This window comes from Ursus arctos, unplaced genomic scaffold, assembly GCF_023065955.2.
Source record: "Ursus arctos isolate Adak ecotype North America unplaced genomic scaffold, UrsArc2.0 scaffold_5, whole genome shotgun sequence".
Classification (NCBI taxonomy): domain Eukaryota; kingdom Metazoa; phylum Chordata; class Mammalia; order Carnivora; family Ursidae; genus Ursus; species Ursus arctos.
The window spans coordinates 23438948-23463296 of NW_026623067.1; the positions used below are offsets into that span (position 1 = coordinate 23438948).

The 24349-nt window shown below is 45.7% G+C and overlaps 1 protein-coding gene across 1 annotated transcript in view; it reads left to right on the forward strand.

Annotated features, from left to right (window-relative positions):
• PRDM6 (PR/SET domain 6) overlaps positions 1-21551 on the forward strand; it is a 105027-nt gene extending 83476 nt beyond the window's left edge. Inside the window, exons 6-8 of the mRNA XM_026507839.4 lie at positions 2614-2956; positions 11656-11832; positions 18327-21551. Coding sequence (XP_026363624.1) covers positions 2614-2956; positions 11656-11832; positions 18327-18441 — 635 coding nt within the window. The 3' untranslated portion in view covers positions 18442-21551. The remainder of the gene's footprint in view (positions 1-2613; positions 2957-11655; positions 11833-18326) is intronic.
• Positions 21552-24349: the final 2798 nt, after the last annotated feature.

The window sequence follows — 24349 nt, forward strand, 5'->3', positions numbered from 1 at the left end:
AATCTATACGTAAAGTCTCCTTTGCGTTCATTTCTCCCAAAGGCATGATATTCCTCCTCCCACCGTGAAGCTTCTGGCTGGTGATCCCGCAATCATGCATGCTGATGACATCTTCATTCGACGATCTTTCCACCGGGCCTTTCTATTAGTCTGGCATTTCCCACCCCACAAGAGCTTAGTGTTGCCTGAAAATGTGTGGGTTCCCCTCTGATCTGTCTCTTCTGGGTTAGTTATAAGCAGGCGACACAAAACAGGTTCTGCCCTGCTCTCTGACCATGCTGCTGTTACTTTTTGCTAAAAAAAAGGTGCTAAACGCTGTGTAAAATATTCCTCCTTACCTTTCAATGCCTATTTTAAGAGTAACGTGCAATGATTTTTTTTTTTTTTTTGGAAGCCTAAAATGTGTGGACGGATTTCATATTGATTAGACACTTTTGCCTCAGAAATTAAAATTACGTGTAAATATTTATATATAACATAAAGATAGACACATGAACATATACTTGGGTGTGTAGAGGTCTATATATGTATATATGACATATATGTTTATAGGATATGTTCATACTGACACGTGAAACACTGTACTCGCTATCAAATGTTCTTTTTATTTTTGAAACACAGCTGGTGAGCACTGACAAGATAGGAGTGTGGCCAGAAAAAAAAATGCCTTGGAAGTTAGAAGACTAAAGCTCCCAGCTCAGCTGTGTCCTTCACTGCGTCTGCGACCCTAGGCAGTTTCTAGTATTGGACCTTTTGGCGCTTTACCTTCTTTTATTTGGAATAAGAGAGGGTTGATTTAGATCGGTGATTCTTAAACCCCGAGGGTCCATGAGAAGCACTTGGGGGAGCTTCTCAAAGTGCAGATGCCCAGCGCCTCTCAGGAGAGCCTGGATTAATTTTTTAAAAGCCTCTCCTGCGAGTGTAAATGTGCGTTTAGCTGCACAAACGCTGGGGTCTTCCCAGGTGTGCGAGTGTCTTGCTTTCTTTTCCCTTCCCAAGACAGGATGGGCCATGCTGCCGGAGCGCCATAGCAGAGCTGGTCCTTTGGGTGGATTTGTGTCATAGCTGTGATTATACGGAACGTTCTCTGGGTCGGAGAGTCCTGAATGGCAACACACTGTCTGCTCTGTGTCTCCCCCACGCATGGCGTCTCCCTGTCCACTCAAGTGCGGAGCCTCCTGGTCATGGTCCGCTACCATTTGCTCTGTGCAGTTGAACACACTCGAGTTCGCACCCTCTATCGGCATCTCAGCCATGGTCCGTGGCAAGGAAGGATGAGAGCCCCCAGCTCATGTGTGTTCTTCCATATCCCCTTGAACCAGTTGCCCAGAGCCGTGTTTTACTTCCCACCCCCAGTCTTTTTGCCCCTCAACCTCTTCAAATGTTTTGGTCTCTGGTTTTCTTCTCTTGCCCATCCTGTGACCTTGACTCTCTTTGACCCCTGAAAAAACCAATAAATACATTTTATTGACACAGTAGTTACTTAGAACAAGAATGGTAGTTTTAAAGCATATCAGCTTCTGATCACCTCTGCCCCGTGAGTTGACCAGTGAGTGCATGAGATAGATTATTTAGCAACATAACGACTTAAAAAAACAAAATGTTACTTTTAGGATTTTTACTCCCACTGGCCTCCTTTTACAGATGGGGAAACTGAGGCACAGAGAGGGGTTTTTCTTTGTTTGTTTTTTTAAATAACTTGCCTAAGATCATCGAGCTAATAGAAGGCAGAGTCAGGATTTGAACCTTGGTCTTTCTGATTCCAAAGCCCAAGTTGCCTGCACCACACTCTGTTGCCCCACCCCCACTCTTACCTTATTCACTGTACCCTCTCTGTAAATCACACCTGGCTCAAACCCGCCCTGAACGCCTTTCTCTTGTCATTTTCTTGCTTTTTTTCCTTGCTGTTTCTGTACAGAAACACTCTGTCTATTTCCTAGGCCTGGCGTCTTTTATTTATTTATTTGAACTTTATTTATTTACTTGAACAGCCTCTAAGGCCTACCCCCTCTTGCACCCCTTATTCCCATGGTGTTGAGAACCCATGCCCTGCTTGGCCAGCCTGTTTCCATCGCCATCCCACCAAGGTGCCAGACTTCTGTCTCCAGGTGTCTTTCACATTGCTCCCTTCATCTTTCAGCCAGTTTTTCTGGAATGTTCTGTGCTGGCAAGGTCCTGTGGAAGGCCTGAAATCCCGAGGGCCTGGCTCTCTACCTTCTTGGCATTGCTCAGGGTTACCCTCTGTGGGCAGCCACGCTTTCTCTCCCCCTTCTTTGCTGTTTTTCCCTTCTGAACTCCCTCTAAACCTCGAGCACAGTGTGGAGCCTCAGTCTGGAGTCTGTGTCTCAACTCTCAAGTGAACTCAACTCTTAAGGCAAAGACAGTGTGCCAACAGTCCTGAGCGTATAGTATTTGCTAAATAAATAGGCACTGAGCGAGCTAGTAATTTGCAGCAATCCTGCTTCCCCCCTCCAGTCGAATAGTCTGTTTCTATGTTACTAGTCCAGAAGATTTTTTTTAAATCTTGATGCATAGGAATTTTTTAAAGTGTGTGTTGCTGTGCTTATTAAAGGCCCCAAAACTCATCTTCTCCACCTCTTGCTGTTCTCCCAGTAAATGTCCCCTCGACGGTCATGGAGGCCATGTGCAGACAGGACGCCCTGCAGCCCTTCAGCAAGAGCGGCAAGCTGCCCCCCGCCGCCCAGCAGCGCTCCGTGGTCTTCCCGCAGACTCCGTGCAGCAGGAACTTCTCTCTCCTGGACAAGTCCGGGCCCATGGAGTCGGGATTTAACCAGATCAACGTGAAAAACCAGCGCGTGCTCGCGAGCCCGACTTCCACCAGCCAGCTGCACTCGGAGTTCAGTGACTGGCATCTTTGGAAATGCGGTCAGTGCTTTAAGACTTTCACGCAGCGGATCCTCCTACAGATGCACGTGTGCACGCAGAACCCCGACAGGTAACCCCGACTCTCGCTGCTCCCCACGGGGCCGCTTAGGGAGACCCGCTGCTGGCCTTCTGCCAGGCTCCGGGCGCCTCCTGCAGCTGCACCGCGCCTACGGGTGGGGGGAGGGGACCCCGTGATGGGAGGTGTGTGCGTTCTGGAAGGGCAGAGAGCAATATGGGGGGGGGGGCTGCTGACTTTATTGTTGAGACGGGCTACGGGAACGCCAGTGGTTGCAGGGAGGACTCCACTCTTGCTTTCCACGCGGTTCTGTCCACATCCAAAGGGGAGCAAAGTAGACGGCACGTGTGTGAATATCATAGATGGAAAAATGAGGTCAAGATCATCAGAATCCTCTCTGTCTTCCTAAGATAATATAGCCGGCCGCTCCGCTTGCTGTCACGGGCATTTCAGGGTTCACCTCCAGTGTGCCGTGGGTATGAACTTAATTAAGTACTAAGAGGTAATGAATTGGAATTTTTTGCTTAGTACTATTTTTCTTTAGAGCATGCAAAGCCATAAATCGTGCAAAGCTGTCAAAAGGAAATACCTACTCTGCTAGTGATGTGGAGGAAAACAGACGCCACTTATTCAATAAACTAATATCCACACAGAAGAAAAATGTTGACTAGATACCTCAGAGTCAAAGTTGGTTTGAAAGTTTGTCAATAAAGAATTTTATGGCCATGAACTGAGGATGAAATTTAGCTGAACAAGTGAATTAAAATTTCAGGTGCTCTGACGAGTGGCACAGTAGATATAATGGAACTATTATTTATGAATCAAAACTGGTTTATTCGACAGTCTTGAGAGCCGGGAGCGCAAAAGACAAAAATCAAAATAATTCAATAAGAAAGGAGTGTGTTTTCTGTCTCTCTCTCCTTCACGTCCTGTGCAAATTTGATTAAACCCCAAATATCTAAGAAGAGCCTTGAAAGCACACTTTGAATAGAAACGCAGAGAAGGATTTTTGGAAGGATGATAGGAGATGTGGAAGCAGTCTTCTGAATTATTATCTTCATTTGGCCACTGATTCACTTAAGCCACTCAGGCTCTCTCTGCCTTCTGTTCTACGCCCAGCTGTCCCCTCCCCGCCGTGCAGAGTACAGCGTCGTAGAAAACCCAGCAGGGACACATAGACTGGAGGTGTGCTGGAGACGGGGTGGATGTCTTCTAGAACAATAACAAGACTCCCTTGCAGTGTACATATGCACATTTATATGTGTGTACGTTTTTATTTGTGCCTTTCTAGAAAACACTTGCTTAGCATCAAGCATTGCTCTAATTAGTGTTGAAATGGTTGCGTTAGGGGTGTTATGGCAGCAGGGTCTTTTTCTTTTTCAAAGATTTTATTTATTTGGGAGAGAGAAGGAGAGCACACAAACAGGGGGAGCAGCAGGGAGAGGGAGAGGGAGAAGCAGGCTCCCCACTGAACAGAGAACCTGATTCGGGGCTCAATCCCAGGACCCTGAGATCACGACCTGAGCCGAAGGCAGATGCTTCACGGACTGAGCCACTGAGGCGCCCCAGCAGCTGGGTCTTTATAATCTTTTACTTTCACCAGTAGAGACCCTGGTGAAAATATCACCAGACCTCCGAACATCTTAGTACTTTCTGGCTTTACAGGAGTTACAAAAGTTCTGAAAATGTTTTCCTCACTCAGAAAGGCTCTTCTTGGGAAGTTCCTCTCTCTTGCAAGGATACGTAGAGCTTTAAGATCTATCTATCCAGAGTTCGCAATACATTTTCGTAGTTTTTTAAATATAAAAGGTGCACTAAATTGTGTTATCAACTTGCGTTTTAAATTGAGTGCGTTCAGGTGGACGGTTCTGTTTTTTGCGTGGGTGCATTGGCATAAAAATTGAGCACGCAAAGTGAAATGATGGTTGGAAGTGTCTGGATACTGGAACGCAAAGCTTAGCTTTGGTTATATGATTTCATGCTGAATATCACATAAAGCAATGAGAATCGGTCACAGTAAGTAGATACTGAAACGGACTCTTGTGTGTGACCCCAGTTACACTTGCAAAACCATATGTGTATTATGGTTTAAGTCCCTAGGAAGTCTGTTCCATCAAATAATAGTGTCATAATTTGCAAAGCGTCTATGTAAACTGTCAGAAAAATACCTGACAAATGGAGAAAACTTCCCTATACAACATACATTTCCACGAGAGACTGTTTGGTCAGTGTTGATTCCAGGCTAACGATTAGAGATTTCCAGCCTGTGCTAGACCCCGTTGGGCTTCTTTGACTTAGATGCCCAGGGGCGGTGTGGCCAGCCTTCCCAGATAGGCTATAGTGTCGGGTGCTTGATACCCAGGCCGGTAGCCGGAGCGGGATCAGATTACTCAGGCGCTGGGTTCGTACTTCTCCCTTCCCTGTGCTTTGCCGGTCAGCACTTGAGAGGCGGTCACCGTCATTCATGGATCAGTTGAATTTAAGATTTACGGCTTCAAAAAAATTGGGCCCTTTACAGGCAAAGTAATCAAGTACATTGTTTCTTTTTTTTTTAAAAGATTTTATTTATTTATTCGACAGAGATAGAGACAGCCAGCGAGAGAGGGAACACAAGCAGGGGGAGTGGGAGAGGAAGAAGCAGGCTCATAGCAGAGGAGCCTGATGTGGGGCTCGATCCCATAACGCCGGGATCACGCCCTGAGCCGAAGGCAGACACTTAATCGCTGTGCCACCCAGGCGCCCCAAGTACATTGTTTCTTAGTCATGTTGGGGAGATGCTTGAATTACTCCATCCTATGCAAATTGATTATTGGAGGTAAAGGGGCAAATTAGTGAAAGATACCCACTCACTTTGATGCACTTGTTTCTTTCTAGGTCCCCAATTTGCTTTTAGCGGCTAGGACCGGAATAGCTCTTTTCTGTTCTAGAACCTAGAATGCCGGCTTGGTACCAGCAGGTTTGGAAGTAAAAAAACACTCTCCATAATACTTAACCACATGAGTGAATTGCTAAGTAGGAGAAATATCCAGAGCTACAGGGGAGCATCAGATTTCTTCTATACGATGGTCCTGAAATTTGGAGCCTTTTCTCTCATTATTATCCATGTGGAGAGTTGCAACTGCTGAATGTACATATTTTCTTTAGTTACTGACTTCCTAAATCAGCTGGCTTTTGTGTCCATTCAGCCATATGCCGTGACAAAGCTTAGAATCTGCCAGTCAGAAACCATTTCCCCTCTCTTTGAAAAACTCGGAGCGCTTTTATTTTGGTAGGAAAATCTTGCTAGAACCAGAGGCGAAAAAGAGAGACACCGAAGACAAAGTCAGAAGGTAAACAGGTTAGAGTTTCAAACAGGTCCAAATTTGAAACAGGCCCGTGAATCTGAGGTCCAAAAGATTTTTCACTCAACGGACGGAATATTTGGCCACGAAACTCAAGACATTTGAACCTTCATCAAAGAGACTATATTCGTGAGCTTTTCCATGTGAGAGACCATCAATAAGTCTCTGCCTTGATATAAAAGAAAAAGCTCTGGGGACACCTAGGGCTGCCAGCATTATTACCATTTTTCATTACTACAATATTTACACTAAATGCAGAAAGAAATTCCAGTTGACCTGGCCAGGTAAGAATTAGCACTAAAGGTAAAAACACATCCCAAAGGGCTTAGGAGCCACAGAATTGTTACTTCTTGATTTTGTTCTGTTCATATTAAATCAACCACCCCCCAATTCTCTTCTTCCTTTTTCCCAAGCTACTGCCTTTGTCTCTGCCTGAATGAATTCAAAGGGAGGAAGCTATTAGGATCTAGACCCACCAAGATTTTATTTAGGGACTTCATAAATACTTGGGGTATTTGCATTAGCTTATGACCTAGGCTAATACAGCTTAAATCGCTTTTTTCTTGAACCAGGAGTTAGAAATCCCTTTTCTCTTCTGTTTTTCTGCTGCAGAAACTCTCAACAGTCCCACTGGGGGGGCTCCAGAAAGGGGTAAGCGACGCCTACGATCTCGGTGGATTATTTTCTGATGACCACGTCTTCTTTTATTTTCGGCAGACAGTGTCTTTACAATGCTTATCTTTTATGTTGCGTCCTTTTCGTTTCTCCTTTTTGATTTTTGTGTGGCCCAGGTTTGCCTTTTAGTCTCCTGGGTGCCCCCTGAGCTGTTCACATTTGTGCTGTGTTGCGTGTCATTGACCGTGATTGGTTGTGGTGGTCCCAGGGGGCAAGACGACCCTCGGAGGTGCTGTGTGGTGGGAGGAGCCTGGAGACGATGCATCACCATCCCCTTCATCGTTTCTTTGCAATGTGTCCTGTTCTTGTGTTCCACTGTCCTCCCCCACCCCTCCTCACCGCCCCCCACCCCCAGCTGCCCCCGAGTGTGAAGCTTCTGTTCTTTCTAGGGTTCTGTGTTCTCCAGGTCCTTTGGCTCTGCACTTTTGCCACTGCCCTGAGATCTTTCCTCCTTCCATAGAGCTGTGTTCTTTTCTCCCTCCACACAGCCCAGCAGTGACCTCAGTGGTGCTCCCTTTGAAGTCTTGGAAGACGTGCACGTGGGCGGACTTGACGCGGGGCAAGGAGAGAATGTGGGCCCAGCCGAACAACTTTTGTCCCGGAGGCTTCCGTTGCCATGAAGGAAAAAAAAATCAAAGGATTAATATTTTAAACCAAACCACACTTAATTTTGTTAGATGTTTCATCCTTTTTGCTCTGTGTACACCAAACCAATTACAGACTCAAAGCAAATGAATTGCACATTGTCCTGGAGACGAATCTTCGGCAGAATTACTGCCAGTCACAGGGCGTGCCACGGGATGTATGAAATTGTCTCGCTGCTTTCCATCTGCTTAAAGGTGGACCCACAGTGATAGGTGTTCACTAACTCGACCCAGGCTTTGTCGGATTTTTTTAGTTATTTATTTTTTTTTAATTGAGTATGGGGCACCTTCTCGTTTTCCATGAAGCCTTGATATTTCCGTGTTGACACTAGTCGCACACGAGGCTAGGTCAATTGAAAATCGTCAAAATTAAGCAAAATAGCTCGTCCATTTCTCATGCCGTGAACCGTGGCCGTGAACCATGGAGCTCATGGCTTCCATATTGGATAGTGTCCATAAAGAACGTTCCCAGCATCAGACAGCAGTGCTAGATGTCTCAAGTAGTAAAAAAAAAATAAAAATAAAAAAAAATAATTCATGAGCTTCTTCTGGTTTTGAGCTGTCGGCCCTTTGTGAGGAATGCTGGATGCGTTTGTTTTGAGAATAATGAATTGTCTGTGGGTGAGGACTCGGCGAGAATCAGAGTGCTTGAGGAAAGAGATTCCCATTTAGCTGAGAACCTGGAATGGGGAGAGCTAAACACAGCCCTCCATGAAACCAGTCTCCGAGCTCCTGCTGGTAGGACACATCAAAGAGAGGAAGAACTTTGGAGTTGAAATGGATTGTATCTGCGGGTTTAGTAACGTAAGCCTTACCTTTTGGCCAGACCTTGCCAAGTTAGTGAGAATGTTAGTTGTCAGTATAAAAAGAGTAATGGCAACGAATTTCATGCCCTCAAAGCCCTTCAGTTGTGAATTTGGAGTCTTAACCCCTGTGGCCAGTTGTTCCAGAGAAGATTCCATCGTGCTCATCGTGTTTTCTGAGCCCTGCCCTCGGGCTTGGAGAATTCATTTTGTCTTGATTGTAGGCCTTTGTCCTTACCCTTTGTCCTTACCCAGCTCGATGATGTAGTTGGTGTTAAAATTACTTTTGGATTGTTTCCTTTTATTCATTTTTTAGGAAATAGCAAAAATCCAGGAAAAGAAGGAATCTTGTGTACTTGCTTTCTGACTTCTGTACTTTCTGAAGGCTGACTTTCTATAAATTTCTAGACTGAGAAAGAGAGAGACAAACTGTTATTATAGTGGCAGGTAGAGTACACATTTTAGTTCTGAATTCTGCATAAAGTCAGCTTCTGCCAACGGGAATGTAACCATTGGTGTAAACTTATTCGTCAAGGTACCTAAGAATGAAAGGACGTCGCTTTGTTTTTTGAGATCCGTTAAAGTAAGGTTGGGTTCTACCTTTTGGTACTATACTTTCTTGTTGCCCTGAATCCTTAGCTGTTTACTAAGTAAGTTTAAATGGTTCGTATTCTAATTAGCATGTGCACACACACACAGACACACGCACAACTGTAGAAGGCTCTGTGTCCCGGGAACTGGCTGATAGAAGATGGAGGTCAAATGCTGTGTCTTGTGGGGACCGTGTCTTGGACAGATCCTCGGGCAACACGTGTTTGTTGATTATCTGGAAGCAGGAACAGAGCGCGATGGGATCCAGGAGAACAGCTAGCTCAGTGTATCCCTCTTAGCAGAGAGATGAGACAGTCATCAGGAAGTCACGTTGACGTGTCTAAGTCCCACAGCTGCCTAACGCTAGCGGCTGAAGCAGGACTCCACTTTGCTGTCTTCCCTCTTGCTAGACCCTTCCATTCGGTCAAGCTAAATTTTACAAAGTTTTGAAAGCCGTGCCTCAGGTCACTGGATACCTAGCAAGTGCCTCTCAGGCCAGGAGTGGGCAAAGGGGGACGCGTTAGAATCCTATTTGCCTTTCCTTAGGATTCTCTTGGTAGGGAATAGGAGAATTCAAGATAAGCCTGGGGTCATTTCTGCTCTTGTGTGTGCAAATCTTTGCCATGGCGACTATTGACGTAAAAAGGATGGATTGACTTCTGACTACAGGAAATAAATCACCCCAACTTTTGACAGTGGACTTAGAAAAAAAGAAAAGATTAATTGGTTTTATTTAGTGGCTTATTGTTTATGTGATAGCTATTAAAAATAGGTAACCAGAGGCTAATCACTGTTAATGGTCCCTTCACTATTAGAAAAATCAATTGTCAGTGAATATAGCATGTGTTAATAAATTATTTTGTTTATAATCTTCCATAACATTTTAAAAAGTTCAGTCCTGAGAGAATTCTTTCTCGATGAATGCTTTAGGGTTAATGGTTACAGAGAACAGATTTGGCAGGGAGGACCTTCCCGTGTACGTAAAATTTTAATGGCTTTCAAAGCATTATTTAATAATTGTAATAACATGCACGTGTAATTTATCAAGATTGATAAACTCCTTACCAAGGATGCTTATATATATTTTTTGAAACTTGTTTGAGAGCAGTTAAATAGATTTCTAAATGTAAGTAATTAAAATTGTATAGTATTGAGTTATTGACCAATCCTGGACTATTAATCAAGCTAAAAAATTCTACAATCAGTGCTCAGCGCGCTGAAGCCTGGTAAAATAATAGTGTTTGTGTTCAGTGAGGCAAGTAGCCACAATTAAGCACTTCGCTTGACAAATGAGCGGGTCCACTTTATTTTGCACTTAATTGAATCGTTGTACATGCTTGCCCACCATTGTCTCCTGGCCCTTCGTTTTGGTTTCCGGGCTTTGGAGCTGGTGCGTTTGTGGAGGTTAAAACCATTAAGTCGGCTCCTGCCGTTGGCTTTCTCAAACACAACCAGGAAACGTCTGGGCCACCGACCAGGGCTTCGCGAGCGCCGTTCACATCCCTCCTGACAGATTCTTAATTTTCTTAACCAAAATTTTGATAAACAAATTAGAGCGCGTGTCCAAGAACAATGAGAGGTAGCTTCTAATGGGGAAAACTCCCCCAGGTTTTCCATCACGCCCCAGATTCTGCTTTAGTCAACGGCAGAACTTGTGTAGAGAAAATAGAATTTTAATCTATTTTATGAAAACCCCAAATTGATTTACTTCTCATGAGCTGCAAAGAACGTTCTCTGATAATCTTGCTAATTATCAGGTGTTTGTCACAATTTCCCTCCACTTGCCTTCACACCACCCTCGTCCCTCCTGCAAACATAGTGACATCCCGTCATTTCTGTGCTGCTATAAATCATTGCTTGCCGCCAAATTAAACTGGTGAACCGAAGTTTAAAAGAAAAGACCCAGTGGATAAATATATGTGTGTGTGTGTGTGTGTGTGTGTGTGTGTGTGTGTGTGTGTGAGTGAAGAGTAAGCACAAGTCAGGATTGCTTTTACAAAGAGACAGATGTGGGTACACACCTGGGTCCATCCGTGAACTCTCGGATGACCCCAAGTTGAGGTTGGGTTTGCAGACCCCAAGGCAGTTGAGTATTTATTAAAACACGCAAGCAGCTCGCTGCCTTCTCTGCATGTTTCCCCCAGGATCAAGTCCACACACCCTAGAGTAACCTTGGCCTCAAGAACTTAATTCCTACGAGGACGGCGTACCCGCTGTTTTCTGAACTGACAGAGATAGTAACAGATGCTTTCCCTGCCCCGGAGGATTAGGGTGAAGATGAAAGTAGGTAATTGATGGAGCACTTTGAAGAGTTTCAAGTGCCACGGAATTGGGAGCGACAGTGACATATCTTCTCTTGTTACGTTCTGCTTAATCAAGCCCATACTTCTAATGCCTCCGAAAGTGCGCTAATATTTGCCTCGGGTGGGGATAAAAACAAGAAGGTACGGGTTCTTGAAATGGTACAGTTAGTACCAGAAAGGAATACTCATTTGGGAATTAATGGGCCTCAGAAGCTCTGTGAATTTTGTTCCCGTGGCAACAAGTACGGGTCTCAGGGACCCAGCAGCCAGAGCCCCAGGGGCTGTTTGGAAAACTGAGAAAATGTCACCAGAAAGTTCTGGCCCTTGCTTCATGATCCTGATTTGCCCTGATTGACACAGACGGTAATGACCAGGCAGTCTCTTTATTTGTTTCAGACCTTATCAGTGCGGTCACTGCTCCCAGTCCTTTTCACAACCGTCCGAGCTGAGGAACCACGTGGTCACTCACTCCAGTGACCGGCCTTTCAAGTGTGGCTACTGTGGCCGTGCCTTCGCCGGGGCCACCACCCTTAACAACCACATCCGAACCCACACTGGAGAAAAGCCCTTCAAGTAAGTAGAGCCTACCCTGAACCTCCTTTCCTCTCAAGCTGTGCGACCATGGACACGGGAAGGTCTTTCTGGGTCTGTTTTCTCATCAGAAAAATTAAAAAGTTAGGAGTAAGTCATTTTAAGATTTCTTTCTCGTTTCCGAGGATCTATGCTTCTAGAATTTAAGCTGGCAGCCCCCACAAAGTGCCATCTTTGGGTCACCAGCAAGCCCATGACCGTCAGTGAGGTGACCCGGTTTTTAGGACGTCTAAATAGTCATCCCTTGGGAAACTTGAATGTTTTAGGATTCTGGTGGATGCTTTCCTCCCCTTTCCTATCTGTTCAAGTGGTTTAAATCTGTGATAGAAGCCAACTTGTGGCTTTTCGAGCGTGCCCTTCGGATCTCAGAATTACTATGTTGGTGACACAAAACAAAACACAACCACGTGCAGGGCACATCCGAATTCTTGAGGATTCAGGGAATGTAGTTTTAAAAAGGTAGGACTGAGCTCCGAGGACTTTGGCAAGGTAAGAGCCCCCCAGACAGAGATTGTTTCTAGATATAGACCATTCATGAAAACAGTGGACATCTGAATCATGCAAGATGGCCTGTTCCTTCACTCATTCATTTATTCATGTATGTGTCATTCATTCAGCAAATATTTATTGAGCATCTACTTTTGTACTGGGCACCCAGCTAGGCTCAAAAGATACAGAGGTGAATGAGACTTGCTCCCCCTGTCTTTGAAGACCACGTAGTTTATGGGGAAGCCCAATTAATAAACAAGTATTACAACATAGGATGAAAAGTATAAAAGTGAAGAACAGTAAGCCATATACACACAGTGCTGCCGGGTAGCCCAGAAATGGAGTTATCAGTGCTGTCTGGTGGACAGGATGTTTAAGATGGGTTTTGAAGGATGAGTAGGAGTTTTCCAGGCATACAAGGGAAAGAGGCATTCCTGGCAGCCCAAGCAGCATGTGGAAAGGCTTGGGAGTGTGAACCAGTACTTTTGACTTGCTCAGTTGTCCCAAAGCAACTTCTGCTGTCTGTGTGATGGATTCTTTTTTCTCTTCAACCCTCCACATATCTCTTCACTCATTTGCTACCTTGGTTTTCCCTGGTTGGGAAGGACAATTCAAAGGACATAAACATGTAGCCTATTTACTTTCTGTAGGACAAGATCAAGCAAAAAGAGAAATGATTCAGGCAGTAGGAGACGGATCCCCTGGCTCAGTTTCAGCCCATGAGTCTTTGTAGAGTCTTATTACCCATGATTTCCCTTTTGGACCTGTTGGTGTGGTCCATTGTTGCCCTGGCACTCAGCCTGAGGCTAGGTTTGCTGGCCTGGGTCCTGCCTGCCTCGGTGTCTGCCATCAGAGGGAAGAACTCGTAAAAATTTGTCGTCTTCACTTACCTCCCCGTGAATCAGTTACCTTTATTCATTATCCTCAACCGGTTTCATCATGGTTTAATTTACGATATTAATAATAAAAAGAGTTTTAATTTTTCTCCACGTACATGGGTGTAGCTTGTGCACTGCACAAAAGCATTTGGCTAAGGGGATAGAAAGAGGTCTAAAATCAAAGCCTGCACTGCACCAGCCAAGCCGGACACTCCGGGGGCTCTGAGAGCCCAAAGGGACCGCTTTTTTCTCATCTACCCTGCGGGCCACTGGTTAGCGCAGGTACTGGGGTTCCTAACACAGGTGTTTGTGTCCTGCATGGTGGACTTTGTCATCGTCCTCGGGCCTGACTGTCAGGGGGTTCAGAGATTCTGGCTTCGTCACTGCTCTGGATGTGGAAGAGGACAGTCGCCCAAGTGCCATGCCTTGGAGCAAGAGAGTTTTTCAAAAGCGAAGGTGTGGGAGGACTGGCGATCCTTCTGGCCCCTTACATTAGAGAGGGCAGCCCGGCAGCCACGGTGCCAGGAATCAGATTGATTTTTATCTCGTTGCTGTGTAAATAGATTTTAGTAATTAATTGAAGAGGTTTCAGGGTCAAAATGGGAAATAGATTTCTATTAATGTTCAGGTGTTACTTATGTGTAACCTCGTTGACTCCACTCAATTTTTTTTTTCTCTAACATCCTGTTTTTGTCATGTTTCCAATAGAGTTGCCATTTTAACTTTAATTCATCGGAGTAATATTTGAGGGGCTTTCATAATTGCAACTTTTTCCTTTCTTAAAGTATGTTTTTGTGACCATCGCCTAATTTCATCCAGAAAACAAATTAAGAAAACCGCGAGGGTTGGTCGGATTAGATTCTGGGTCCATGCTGTAGTTCCTTCTGCTTGTACTCTTACTCAGATAGCTTCATGCTGTATGTAGGGTGGGGTGGGCTTTTTTCCTTTTGATTTAGCAAATGTACATCCCCAGGGGAGAACCGAGTGTCCGCTCATTTAAAGAGTGCAAGTTTTAAACATCTTCTAGGAAAACTAAATCCTTCAGTGTATACAGTCAGATCTTCCAGGACTGAACTATCCCAGGGGAGTTTTGGGAAGCTTCTCACCATAGCTCACAGATATCCATCCCACGGACATTTGTAAATATTATGAAGATACCCTTTTACAAGCTCATAAAAGAAATGTTTGAAAAAACTTGTTGCAAATTAGTAAAAGGGATTTCACAGCAACAGTTAATTTTACTACTTCAACTAATGGGTATTGGCTTAAACAATGTTACAAGGAAGGGGCAGGACCTCATAAGGATGCAGAACCCTAAACTGTACGCCTGGGGCAGCTTGCAGGGAGATGCCCCAAATGGCTCAGCCCCCAAATGGTCCAACCCACCCAGGGCCCAGGAGGCGTTCGCAGAATTCTCGGGGGCCGGCCACGACAGAGGAGGGCCTGTTCCAACATCTAAAATCTTCTGCTGGGATGTGGGCGTAGGCACATCAAGATTATTGCCATCCCAAGAAGGCTCGAGAAGACCTGGCAGTAAGAGATTAGAGTCTCGGTCCAGGCTTTGCCTCATGATCCGATGGGCTGAGATCCCTCTGGAACACTCCACCCCCACAGGCAGCAGGTAGGTCACGGGCCTGTTGGCAGGCGACTTGGCTGTAGGCATAGAACTTCTATGGTAAAGGAGTACGTAGGAAAAATACCCACCAAGGGAGCATAATGAAGGTCTTGGCTTTCAGTTTGTACGGTGGGACTGGAAGTCATCGGCAGCAAGGCACGAGAGCAAGACATCATTTCGTTTAACGGCAGCTGCCAGCTCTTTATGGAAAAGAGGAAAGAAGGAAGGAAGGAAGTTCATTGGCATCTCCAACTTATTCTTTCTAGTGAGGACTCCTTCCTCCCTCCCTATTCCTAAACGTAATCTCTGAGGATTTCAGAGGGAGCTGCTCTCCTCTGCTCTGCCTGGAGCCACGTAAACTACTTGGTGCCCAGCTTTGGAGCCTGGGGAGACCAGGACTTCCCATACGAAAGGCCCTTCTCTTCATGTTTGTCAGAAGCAGGGGAAAAAACTCATCAGTACGTCTTTGCCTTAAGTAAAGACACATTGGCTCCTTATTAAAAAAAAAATCCAAGCATATTCCATAGAACATCTAATATTTTCACAAGATTCAGGCAACAGAGCAATTGAAAAGAGCACATCAGTAAATACACATTGAGCACACTGTATGCACAAGGCCTGCACGTTTGCCTCAATCCGAGAAGTATTTGGTGACAGGCTGCAGAGGCACAGAAAGAAAACTTCTTGCAGGTGTTCCTTGTAATGGAACTTGATATCATTTTGGCATCTGTCAATTTCAGGGGGTAATTGTTAGGCTCCCCGTACCAGTAATCCAGCCAACCATCACGTGAAGTAAAGAATGACTTCAAATCTAAAAGGAACCCAGAATAACTAAGATAGCCATACTGGTAGAAAGTTGGGGGCTTTCTCTATGCTGAAGTATTCCGATGACTTTCCGCTTCAGTGTCCCTGCGATGTCCCCTTTGGGGCTGTGACGACAGCATAAAGAGGAAGACCCGTATGTAGGAGCCTTCCTTTGCTCCCGGCCTATAACCCCCACGTCTCTTTCCTTCTTCTGCTGCATGATGTCCAGGGTCAGAGGTACCCAGACACCTGTCTGGGATGGAGCTCAGGGTTCCTTAGATGCCAACCCAGATGAAGTCTAGCTCTGATTTGCCAGACCCCAGACATTTGCAAGAGTCTGTCCTTCTGAGGAGTTCCATTCAGCTACAAAAAGAACTCGTGAAGGGGGTTTTTCTAAAATTAAAAGTGATGAACGTAAAATGGAGACTCTTTCCTTATTTACAAGAATATTGTTTCTGTCTAGCTCTCTTCACTTCCTTGGCGGGTTGGTAAGGATCCAGCCCACATGGATACACACGTCTGCAGGTGTTTTCATTCGCACTTGGACCAGAGGACACTGGAGATGATTTTGCAGTGAGCGTCTCCGGAGCCTGACAGATCGGACTTGGTAGATTTCTGATTCCGTGAATGTAAATATCTGTGAGGCCACTTGGGCAAACTGCTTGAGAAAAACGCCTCTGTAGGTCTCTGTCTAATCTGGATATTTAATTATCATATAGAGACATACACTTTCCTTTTATGAAGCACGGAACTGCCTATGTCCGAATTCTTTATATCCAAATACCCAAGACGAGAAGTGCAGATTCTCAACCCGGGTAAACGGTCTCTCCTTGTAATTGTTCCAACGGTTCTCTTTGAAATGGATCCTAAAGCTTCAGAATTTTTTTTTAAAGGAATATAATAATTTGAAAGTTTGCCAGCAGTGAAAGGTAGTATATTTTGACACACTGATCCAGTAACTAATCAGTTTTCTAATAAACAATCAGCAGTTCGCTAACATGTCATCAGCACCTCAGGAGCTCTGGAGAGAGGACGAGCTGCCCGTGGACGTTAATGAATACACCAAAAATCATTGGCTGATCAATACTTCTGAGTTATTTTCATTGAGCTGATAGGTCTGATACATTAAAGCTGACATTATACATTTGTCAAGATCACAGTGCAGTTTTTAACAGTGGAACAGGCTGCTAAAAATATTCCCGGGAAGACAATCAGAGAAACACAACTTCGTCACCCTGACACATTCAGCTGGCACGGGAGCCCTGAAAAATCCCAGCGTGATGGTCAAGGCCCCAGCCTCCCCACATTAAAAAAAAGACAGGAAGCCCCAAAGTGGATGGATGTATCCTTTTTTTTTTTTTTTTAGGTAATTATCCCCGTGGCAAGGCACTTTGTATGATGTACCAAAAAAGGGGGAGGGGAAGAGAGGACTGTCCCCCAGATAATGGGGCACGTGGCATGTGATGGAGCAGTGAGGACTTTAAAGATCTTGAGAGCTCTGCCCCAACCCAGTAGTGCGGGGACCTGAGACCAAAGGTACATTATTTCAAAGAGGGACAAGAGTCTGCAGCGCTCCTGAATATCTTTTCGTTCAAAGCATTAAGGAGAAGACATTAGAGGATGGCTGTGGTGGCCGTTGTGCCCTAGTCGGGGCTTGGCCAGTGGTCCAGGCAGCCCAGACGTGCAGGACGGTGACAGGGAAGTCACTGTCTGTGCCAGCTAGCTGCTCCAGTTTGCATGTGTGCATAATCAGAGACAACCTGCCAGGAGTCACAGCCACCACAGAAAAGCTGGAAGCCCCCATTGGATGTGTGTGTGTCCACATGTGTGTGCGTGCGTACACACACGCGTTAGTTTTTTTTATAGATCAAGGAGCCATCGAGCTAGTTCAGTGTGTTGCATGGGAGATGGGTCGAGCTCAGGGTCTCTAGGTTACAATCTTTTTTAAGTTGAAGACAGGAGATATTCTAGAAGCGGGATGCCAAAGTTTTCTCCTCATCAGACACACTGACCCTGAATTCTGGCCTCCATGTACCTTCTTGCCTGTACCTTCCCGAGAGGTGAATTTCTCGAGCCATGCAAACACTGGCCGGTGGTGAATTCGTCTGTCTCCCACCCCACCCCGCAAGCAGTTCTTTTAGCCCCGCGTTGGGCTGGGCTGTGTGACTTCGACACAAAAGCAGCCACCCGCCCCCGCCCCCCACAGTCACGCAGAGCGATGTCGCCGTTCCACATTCGCAGGAGATGGCTCTTGGGCCGCCGCGGCGCGTGGAGGAGAATCCCCCGATTTTGAATTAGCAGCAGGTGAAATGCTATTTGTCATCAATTTCTCTTTGGGTTACGGAGCAGAAAACGGCCGACGAGCTGCGGCTTTGATGGCTCACTCCTAAAAATCTCTTTTTGTTCCTTATCTATTTGAACTGACAGCGATCAGAGCTGCAGCAGGACAGGGCTCTCTGGAGAAATCACTGTCCCCCTGCCTATTGACAGATGCCTCTGTTCCGCGTCAGGCGGGCTTTGTCCCGTCCCAGGCCTCCAGGCCCGGGAAGGAGCCACCAATTAAACCTCTTGAGCCGGGAAAATCTGAAGCCACTTTGGAGTGTCTGTTCTCATTAGGCAGGATGAGAGGAAGCCCACGGCCCTGCAGGCCCCCGCCCCTCGGTCTCAATTTTCTCTCTTGCCTCCACCAGGTGCGAGAGGTGTGAGCGGAGCTTCACGCAGGCCACACAGCTGAGCAGACATCAGAGGATGCCCAATGAGTGCAAGCCGATCACCGAGAGCCCGGAATCCATTGAAGTGGATTAACGGATTGACTGGTTGGAATTAAACTGCAAGGAAAGTCATGATTAAATGTCATGGACACTTAAGCAAAACCAAAGATTTCCTCTGAGCAACTTTCAATCAGTCCCAGAAAACCAAAAGCAGTAATAAAATAAGTAAGATGTGAAGAGATATTGATCCTGGCGTGGAAGTCCGACCAGGAAAGAGATTATTTATTTATGACTAGGGATGAGACTCGTTTCCGTGGACGCCTGACCTGGGACGGCTCCCGCGGCCGCTCCCACCGTGTATTTGCTTTGTTTCTAAAAAGCTTTTTTAAACTGTTATTTAATACCAAAGGGAGGCATCCTGTGGGTTCTCGTGCCCACGCTTGTGACAGAATCCACAGGGACTTCTTTCTCATTGCACCTTTTTTTAGTAGCATGATTCAAGGGGACCCGTTGTACAGCCCCCCGCCCCCCTTCCTGCCGCGTGGGTTCGGGTGGCGTGATGCGGCCGCCCCGGCAGGACCGCGGAACCCGGAGCCAGAGCCTCTGCTAGGTCAGTGCCACCGTGGGCCCCCGAGGGTGGTCCGTTTCTGTGTTTTCCTGCGCACTTTTTACGCCACTCCTTCTGTCCAGCAGCCTGGCCTTGACGCAGAAGAGCCTGGAAGAGGCAGAAGATGATTCCATCTCAGAATTCAAGGAAAAGAAGTGGGGACCTTTCTCGGGCCTGTCAAGATCTCAGAAACATTGAACCTGTACAGAGCTTCATAATACAGTATATTGTTCCGAAGCAGCTAGTTGAGAAGATTTTGTTTTCAGTACCATTTTAGCTTAAAACAAAAGCAAAAACAAAAAATAAAGTTCTTCGGTATGAAGCTGAAATAGAAGGTATGAGGCTTCAAGGAATTTTTTCATTGTGTCTATGAAGGTGTTGACTCTGTGAGCAGGAAGGGTGCCCAGCCCCATTGTCAGCACCCTGTGTGGGCACTTTCCTCTTCCTTCCTTCCTCCTGTAGGTAAAGTCCGGGAGACCCCTTTCCTCCCTCCCGAGCATCAGGGGAGCGTTTCTGCACACGTAAGTGACAGGAGCCCAGACCCAGACGCAGTGAGAGGAGGAGCCCTGGAGAGAGTTGTGATTAGACGGCGTAGGGACAGCTCCTTTTACCCACTGGAATTACCTTTTCGTCTCCTCTGGCCCTTGACAAGGCTCTTCTTTCATCATTAATCGGTTGAAAGGGGAAGGATGGTGTCCGTGATTTCACTGTTGCTTGATTGAGTGCAAGGAAAGTGAGTGAACTTCAGCTAGTCTTTGGGCAGCTCGACAATGGTGCCCGCTCACCCCGGGGCACATCCCACAGAATGATCCATTACCCAGGAAGAACCGGCGGCTCCAGCCAGCATCATGGCGGAGACCGAGGCCACCTTGTAGATGTCTTGATCACCAGATAGTGGGACACAGCCTTCGAAGGAACTCTTTGTCTTTTAGCCCTCCCAGGGTCTGCCCGTAACGCATGTATGAGACACAGAACTGGCTTCTGGAAGGCAAGGGTACTTCCTGGCTCACTTTACTCGGTCCTCATGGATTTGGCTCTCAGAACATCTTCCTTCCCTTCTAATTTTGCTTCCCTGCCCCCTTAGCACCCAACTGTCACATTGAAAGTAGAGGAACACAGGGCCTCGTTAATTGTGTTTGTAATTTATTTGTATATACGTTGTTAAAAAACAAAACCGAATTGAGTCAATTTGAAGATCTGATTGGCTTTATTAAAGCGTTCGTGGATTGGGCCACCTCCTAGCTCGCCAGCAGAGAGATGCTCCCAGGAGTTGGACTAACTGAGGAGGAGGTTTTAATAGGAAGGAGGGTAGGGCAAGGAAGGTAGCAGCAAAAGAGAAGGAAGGACTCTTTCAGGCCAGGACATCACGTTTTCGGGGGGAAAGGAACTGGCAGGATTTTTCTCATGCAGGTCACCTCGCTAGTGCCAGTCAGGAAATTCCACATTGACTCTTAAATGGTCACGTTCGAGGGACAGGTTGAAACTGTCATTACGTCCTGGTGGGCTCTTATGGGGGGCAAGTGACTCCATTTCAGGCTTGTATTTCTCTTTTTCACAATATATTTATATCTCAAAATGATCTCTAAGATTGTGGGCTCCAAAGACATATTGGAACAATTCGGACCCCCCCCCCATTGTCCAAGATAACCTAGAACATTCTCTCCCTCCGTTCTTTTTGGCTCTTTGTCACGGAACGTGTCATCATTCTGTGCTTCTATGTAACTGTTGCTGATTGAAAATGTTCATCTGGTAGATAGGAATGTCTTCCGTTTTATAGTTCCTTGTCTTAAATGATGGAGACATTTGCCAAAAGTGTGTGCCATTGGGAAGGGTGGAAAGAACATGGAGCCATATGAATCAGAAGCCTGTAAGAAAGTGTCAGATTGGCCATACAGATGAGCAAGCTGTTCCATGGCTTAAGGCTGAAGCATTTGGTTGTACGTTTTGACCATGACAATAAGGCACTCACCTGTATGTCCCTAACATTTTTTTCCAGTGAGAAAAATCATTTCTGCCATTTGCCATTTTTCACTCTTAGAGACAAATGCATTCTCCTCAGTTCCCATGAGCTCCACATGCAAGAATGAGAAGACTTCACTCCTCCCTTGATGTCTGCCACGGGAACTTTCCATAACAGTGGTCTCTGTCATTCTTCATGGTCTTGCCAACTCATCCCGAAGTCCCACTTAGTATGGCCGTAGCCTTTCCAAACCAGAAGAATCTTTTAGCTTTCTCCCTCCATTTAAGCTTATTTCCCCCCTTTCTTAGTAAGGGAGACTTTTGGCATGTATTTCCCACCAAACTTGGCGAGAAATATTTTCTCTTTAACAAATAGAAAATCGGGGGCACTTCTAATGGTCACGTTGCTAAGCCATTGCCGGTGTCTAGCAGACTAGCCTTGGCTGTTTGTCCGTAAGACAAGTCTCCACCCGTAAATTGACTTCGAGCCCTGAAGTAGGTCCTGACATCACTTGGGTGCCAGAGGCTTTTAAGTGAAGTATGTCCTGACAAAGGGGTTTCTCCTTCAGATCTCCCAACTGTCCCTTTAGTGTTTTTATATAAAAATTGACAGATACTCGCACAGGACCTGTGAATGGGTGGCAGAACTGCAATCATAAAGATTTGCCCTTTTGCCTTCTAGCAACTTCCTAATTCATTACAGCATAAAGAGCAAAAGCGCCAAATCACTGCGGGGGGGGGCGGCTATCCGCTGAATCGGTATTTGACTCCTGGAGTGTTCCCTGTTTGCCCTCTTCTCTCCATGGGGAACATCTTTTTTTCCAGAATAAGATGTACCATGTACCTCACACATGCTCATCTGTCTAGCTAAGAGTCTAAGCCAAAGGGTAATGCCAGGTGGGGCTGCCAACATCACATTTCTAGAAAAATCTCAGTAACTTGAAGTAAAGCCAAATATTTTCCCCAGGAAATGTGCATGATTTTTTTTTTCTAAGATAAGCTTTTTGATTTAGTTGTCTTTATCTCTAAAAGTGACTTTTCTTTTTTAAGGAGAGATATACTTTTACAGAGTTATTGTGTAGGTCATTAAAGCTATAAAACTAAATCTTGTATAATTTGTATAATTTGATTCAATTAGTAAATATTTATTGAATGTCCACTCAAGTGCAGCCTTTTGGTGGGGGGAAAAGATTTCCGGCATAACACAACAGAAAAAGATGATGTTACCGCTTCTCTCCTCGGAGGGCTTTATAATTTGTTGTACTGGATCTTGGAAGAACTTCATTCTAGTCCAGATATACAAAGATTTACTAACATTTGCCAACTCCTCAATTCTTTGCATCGGTCGCCTGATTCCTGGTTTCATTCCTTTTACTCAACAAATATTTAGTGAACTCTTCTTTGAGATGAAGACCCCATTTAGGCGTTCGCTTTAAGAGGCGTTATGTCAGTGACTACTGGTGGGAAAATGTTACTTTCCTGATAAGTGGCTGGCTAGTGGCGTGGGGGTTTTGGTCCTTTACACTGCTGTTTTAGTGAGGTCCCAGAGATCACTGCATCTGAGAATCGGAGAGATGTAAACACAGCTGGGGACCAGAAGGTAGCGTATTTCAAGACAAATGAAGATGCGCCACTATGTTGTCTTTGGTTGACCCACTGGACCAGTGGTTCTTAGCGTCCATATCAAGATTCCAGGACTAGAGCCAGAGTCTTAGGGTTTTGATGACCCTCTTCCGGTGATAAAGGCAACAAAGAGGGACAGGGCTGGAGTTGCTCAGGGAAGGAATCGTGCAGAGCCGGTGTGGGTCCGAGAGGCCTCACGGGTGACGAGCCTTGGCAATGCAGTCGCTGTCCCCAGGGTGTGGCTGGGGGGCTCTCAGAAGTGGAGACCCCTAAATTGTACTCTGATGTTTCGGAGAACACGTCAGCGTGGATATTCGCCTCTGGTTTATGGAGAGCGGTAGTTTGGTTAAGTTTGTCCTTGAACCTCACTGTCCAGCTCTTAATGCATTGAAACTAGAGCCTCTTCCTCTTCGATGCCAGCACGTTTCAAGGGCCCAGGTCTCTGGTGCCTCGTTGCAAAGTGAATTGCTAGTTATTGGTTCTAAGAGTTGTACATGTAAGAAGCTAATATTTCATTGCTTTTCATGGTAGAAACAGCATCATCACTGTATTCGTTTGCACTGTTTTAAAAAAACAAACACAAGTATCTGCTGAGTTGTTTAAAATGGGAAACATGGTGCATCTCACAAGGCAGGGCGTTTCTGGAACAGCACAGGGTCAGTGGGTCCCTCTGGATAGGCCCACCAGCCTTGGATTTAGGAGCGAATCTGTCATTCTCTTACTAAGGCCACATCCGCCTGCAGACGTCAGGCACATAACACACACATTTTCAGAAGAGTTAGTTTCTATTTTCCTTCCTCAATGTGAGTTTAATTTTATTTCCCATAACCTTTACCAATTCCTGACATCAAATCCTGAAAGATCCTCGGAGATATGCTTCTTCAAGTGAGAAACAGCACATTCCAGAAATGTCATTCATTTGTCAGGAGCCTTTCAAGGCAAAGAGGTTTGGGGACATTTTACAAAGTGACATGACGTTTGGGTACTTATCCACTCAAGACTTTGAGGTTTTCCCATCACTAATACTTATCTGAACTACCACAAAATAACAACATGGAGTCCTGGGAAGATCCGCATTTCAGGCCTTCTCAAGATTTAATTCTACAAACCCAACGGTCGGCTGTCAGGGACAACTGGCCGGGGAGAGCCCGCCTGAGAAGGGTAGTGCTTTACCTGTGAGAGCCTTGCCACAGATGGTGAGTCTGTAATTCATGGTTGTGTTTATTGTCGAAAATATTTATTTGGTTTCTCCTTTTAACTAATGGATGTCAGATATTTCATCAGATCAATATCAAAAATGACAAGAAACAAAAATAGGTCAGCAAACAGGGCAAAGATGTAAAACTATTGAATTATTCTCCCTCTATCTTGAGATGCTACCGTTGTGCTTAAAAGAACTCTGTTGAGGGGCGCCTGGGTGGGTGGCCCTGTGGGTTACGCACCCGACTCTTGATTTCAGCTCAGGTCACGATCTCAGGGTCGTGAGATCGAGCCCCGCGTCCGGCTTCACACTCGGCGTGGAGTCTGCTTGGGATTTTCTCTCTCCCTCTCCCTCGCCCCTCCCCCGCTTTAAAAAAAAAAGAATCTGTTGAGTAAATTGTAATAGAAAAATGAAGTGAGCTTATTCTGCAGATGATGACAGGATGATGACAGAAAGGTACACGGTGCAATCACTGTCAGGCACCGTTCACTGCTCAACGTGGATAATCTGATTTAATCCTCAGTATAACCAAGATACTATCATTATCCTGTTCTCAGATATGCTTCATCTTAGCAGCTTCTTTACCTGCCCGCCCGCCTGCCCCCTGGCTCC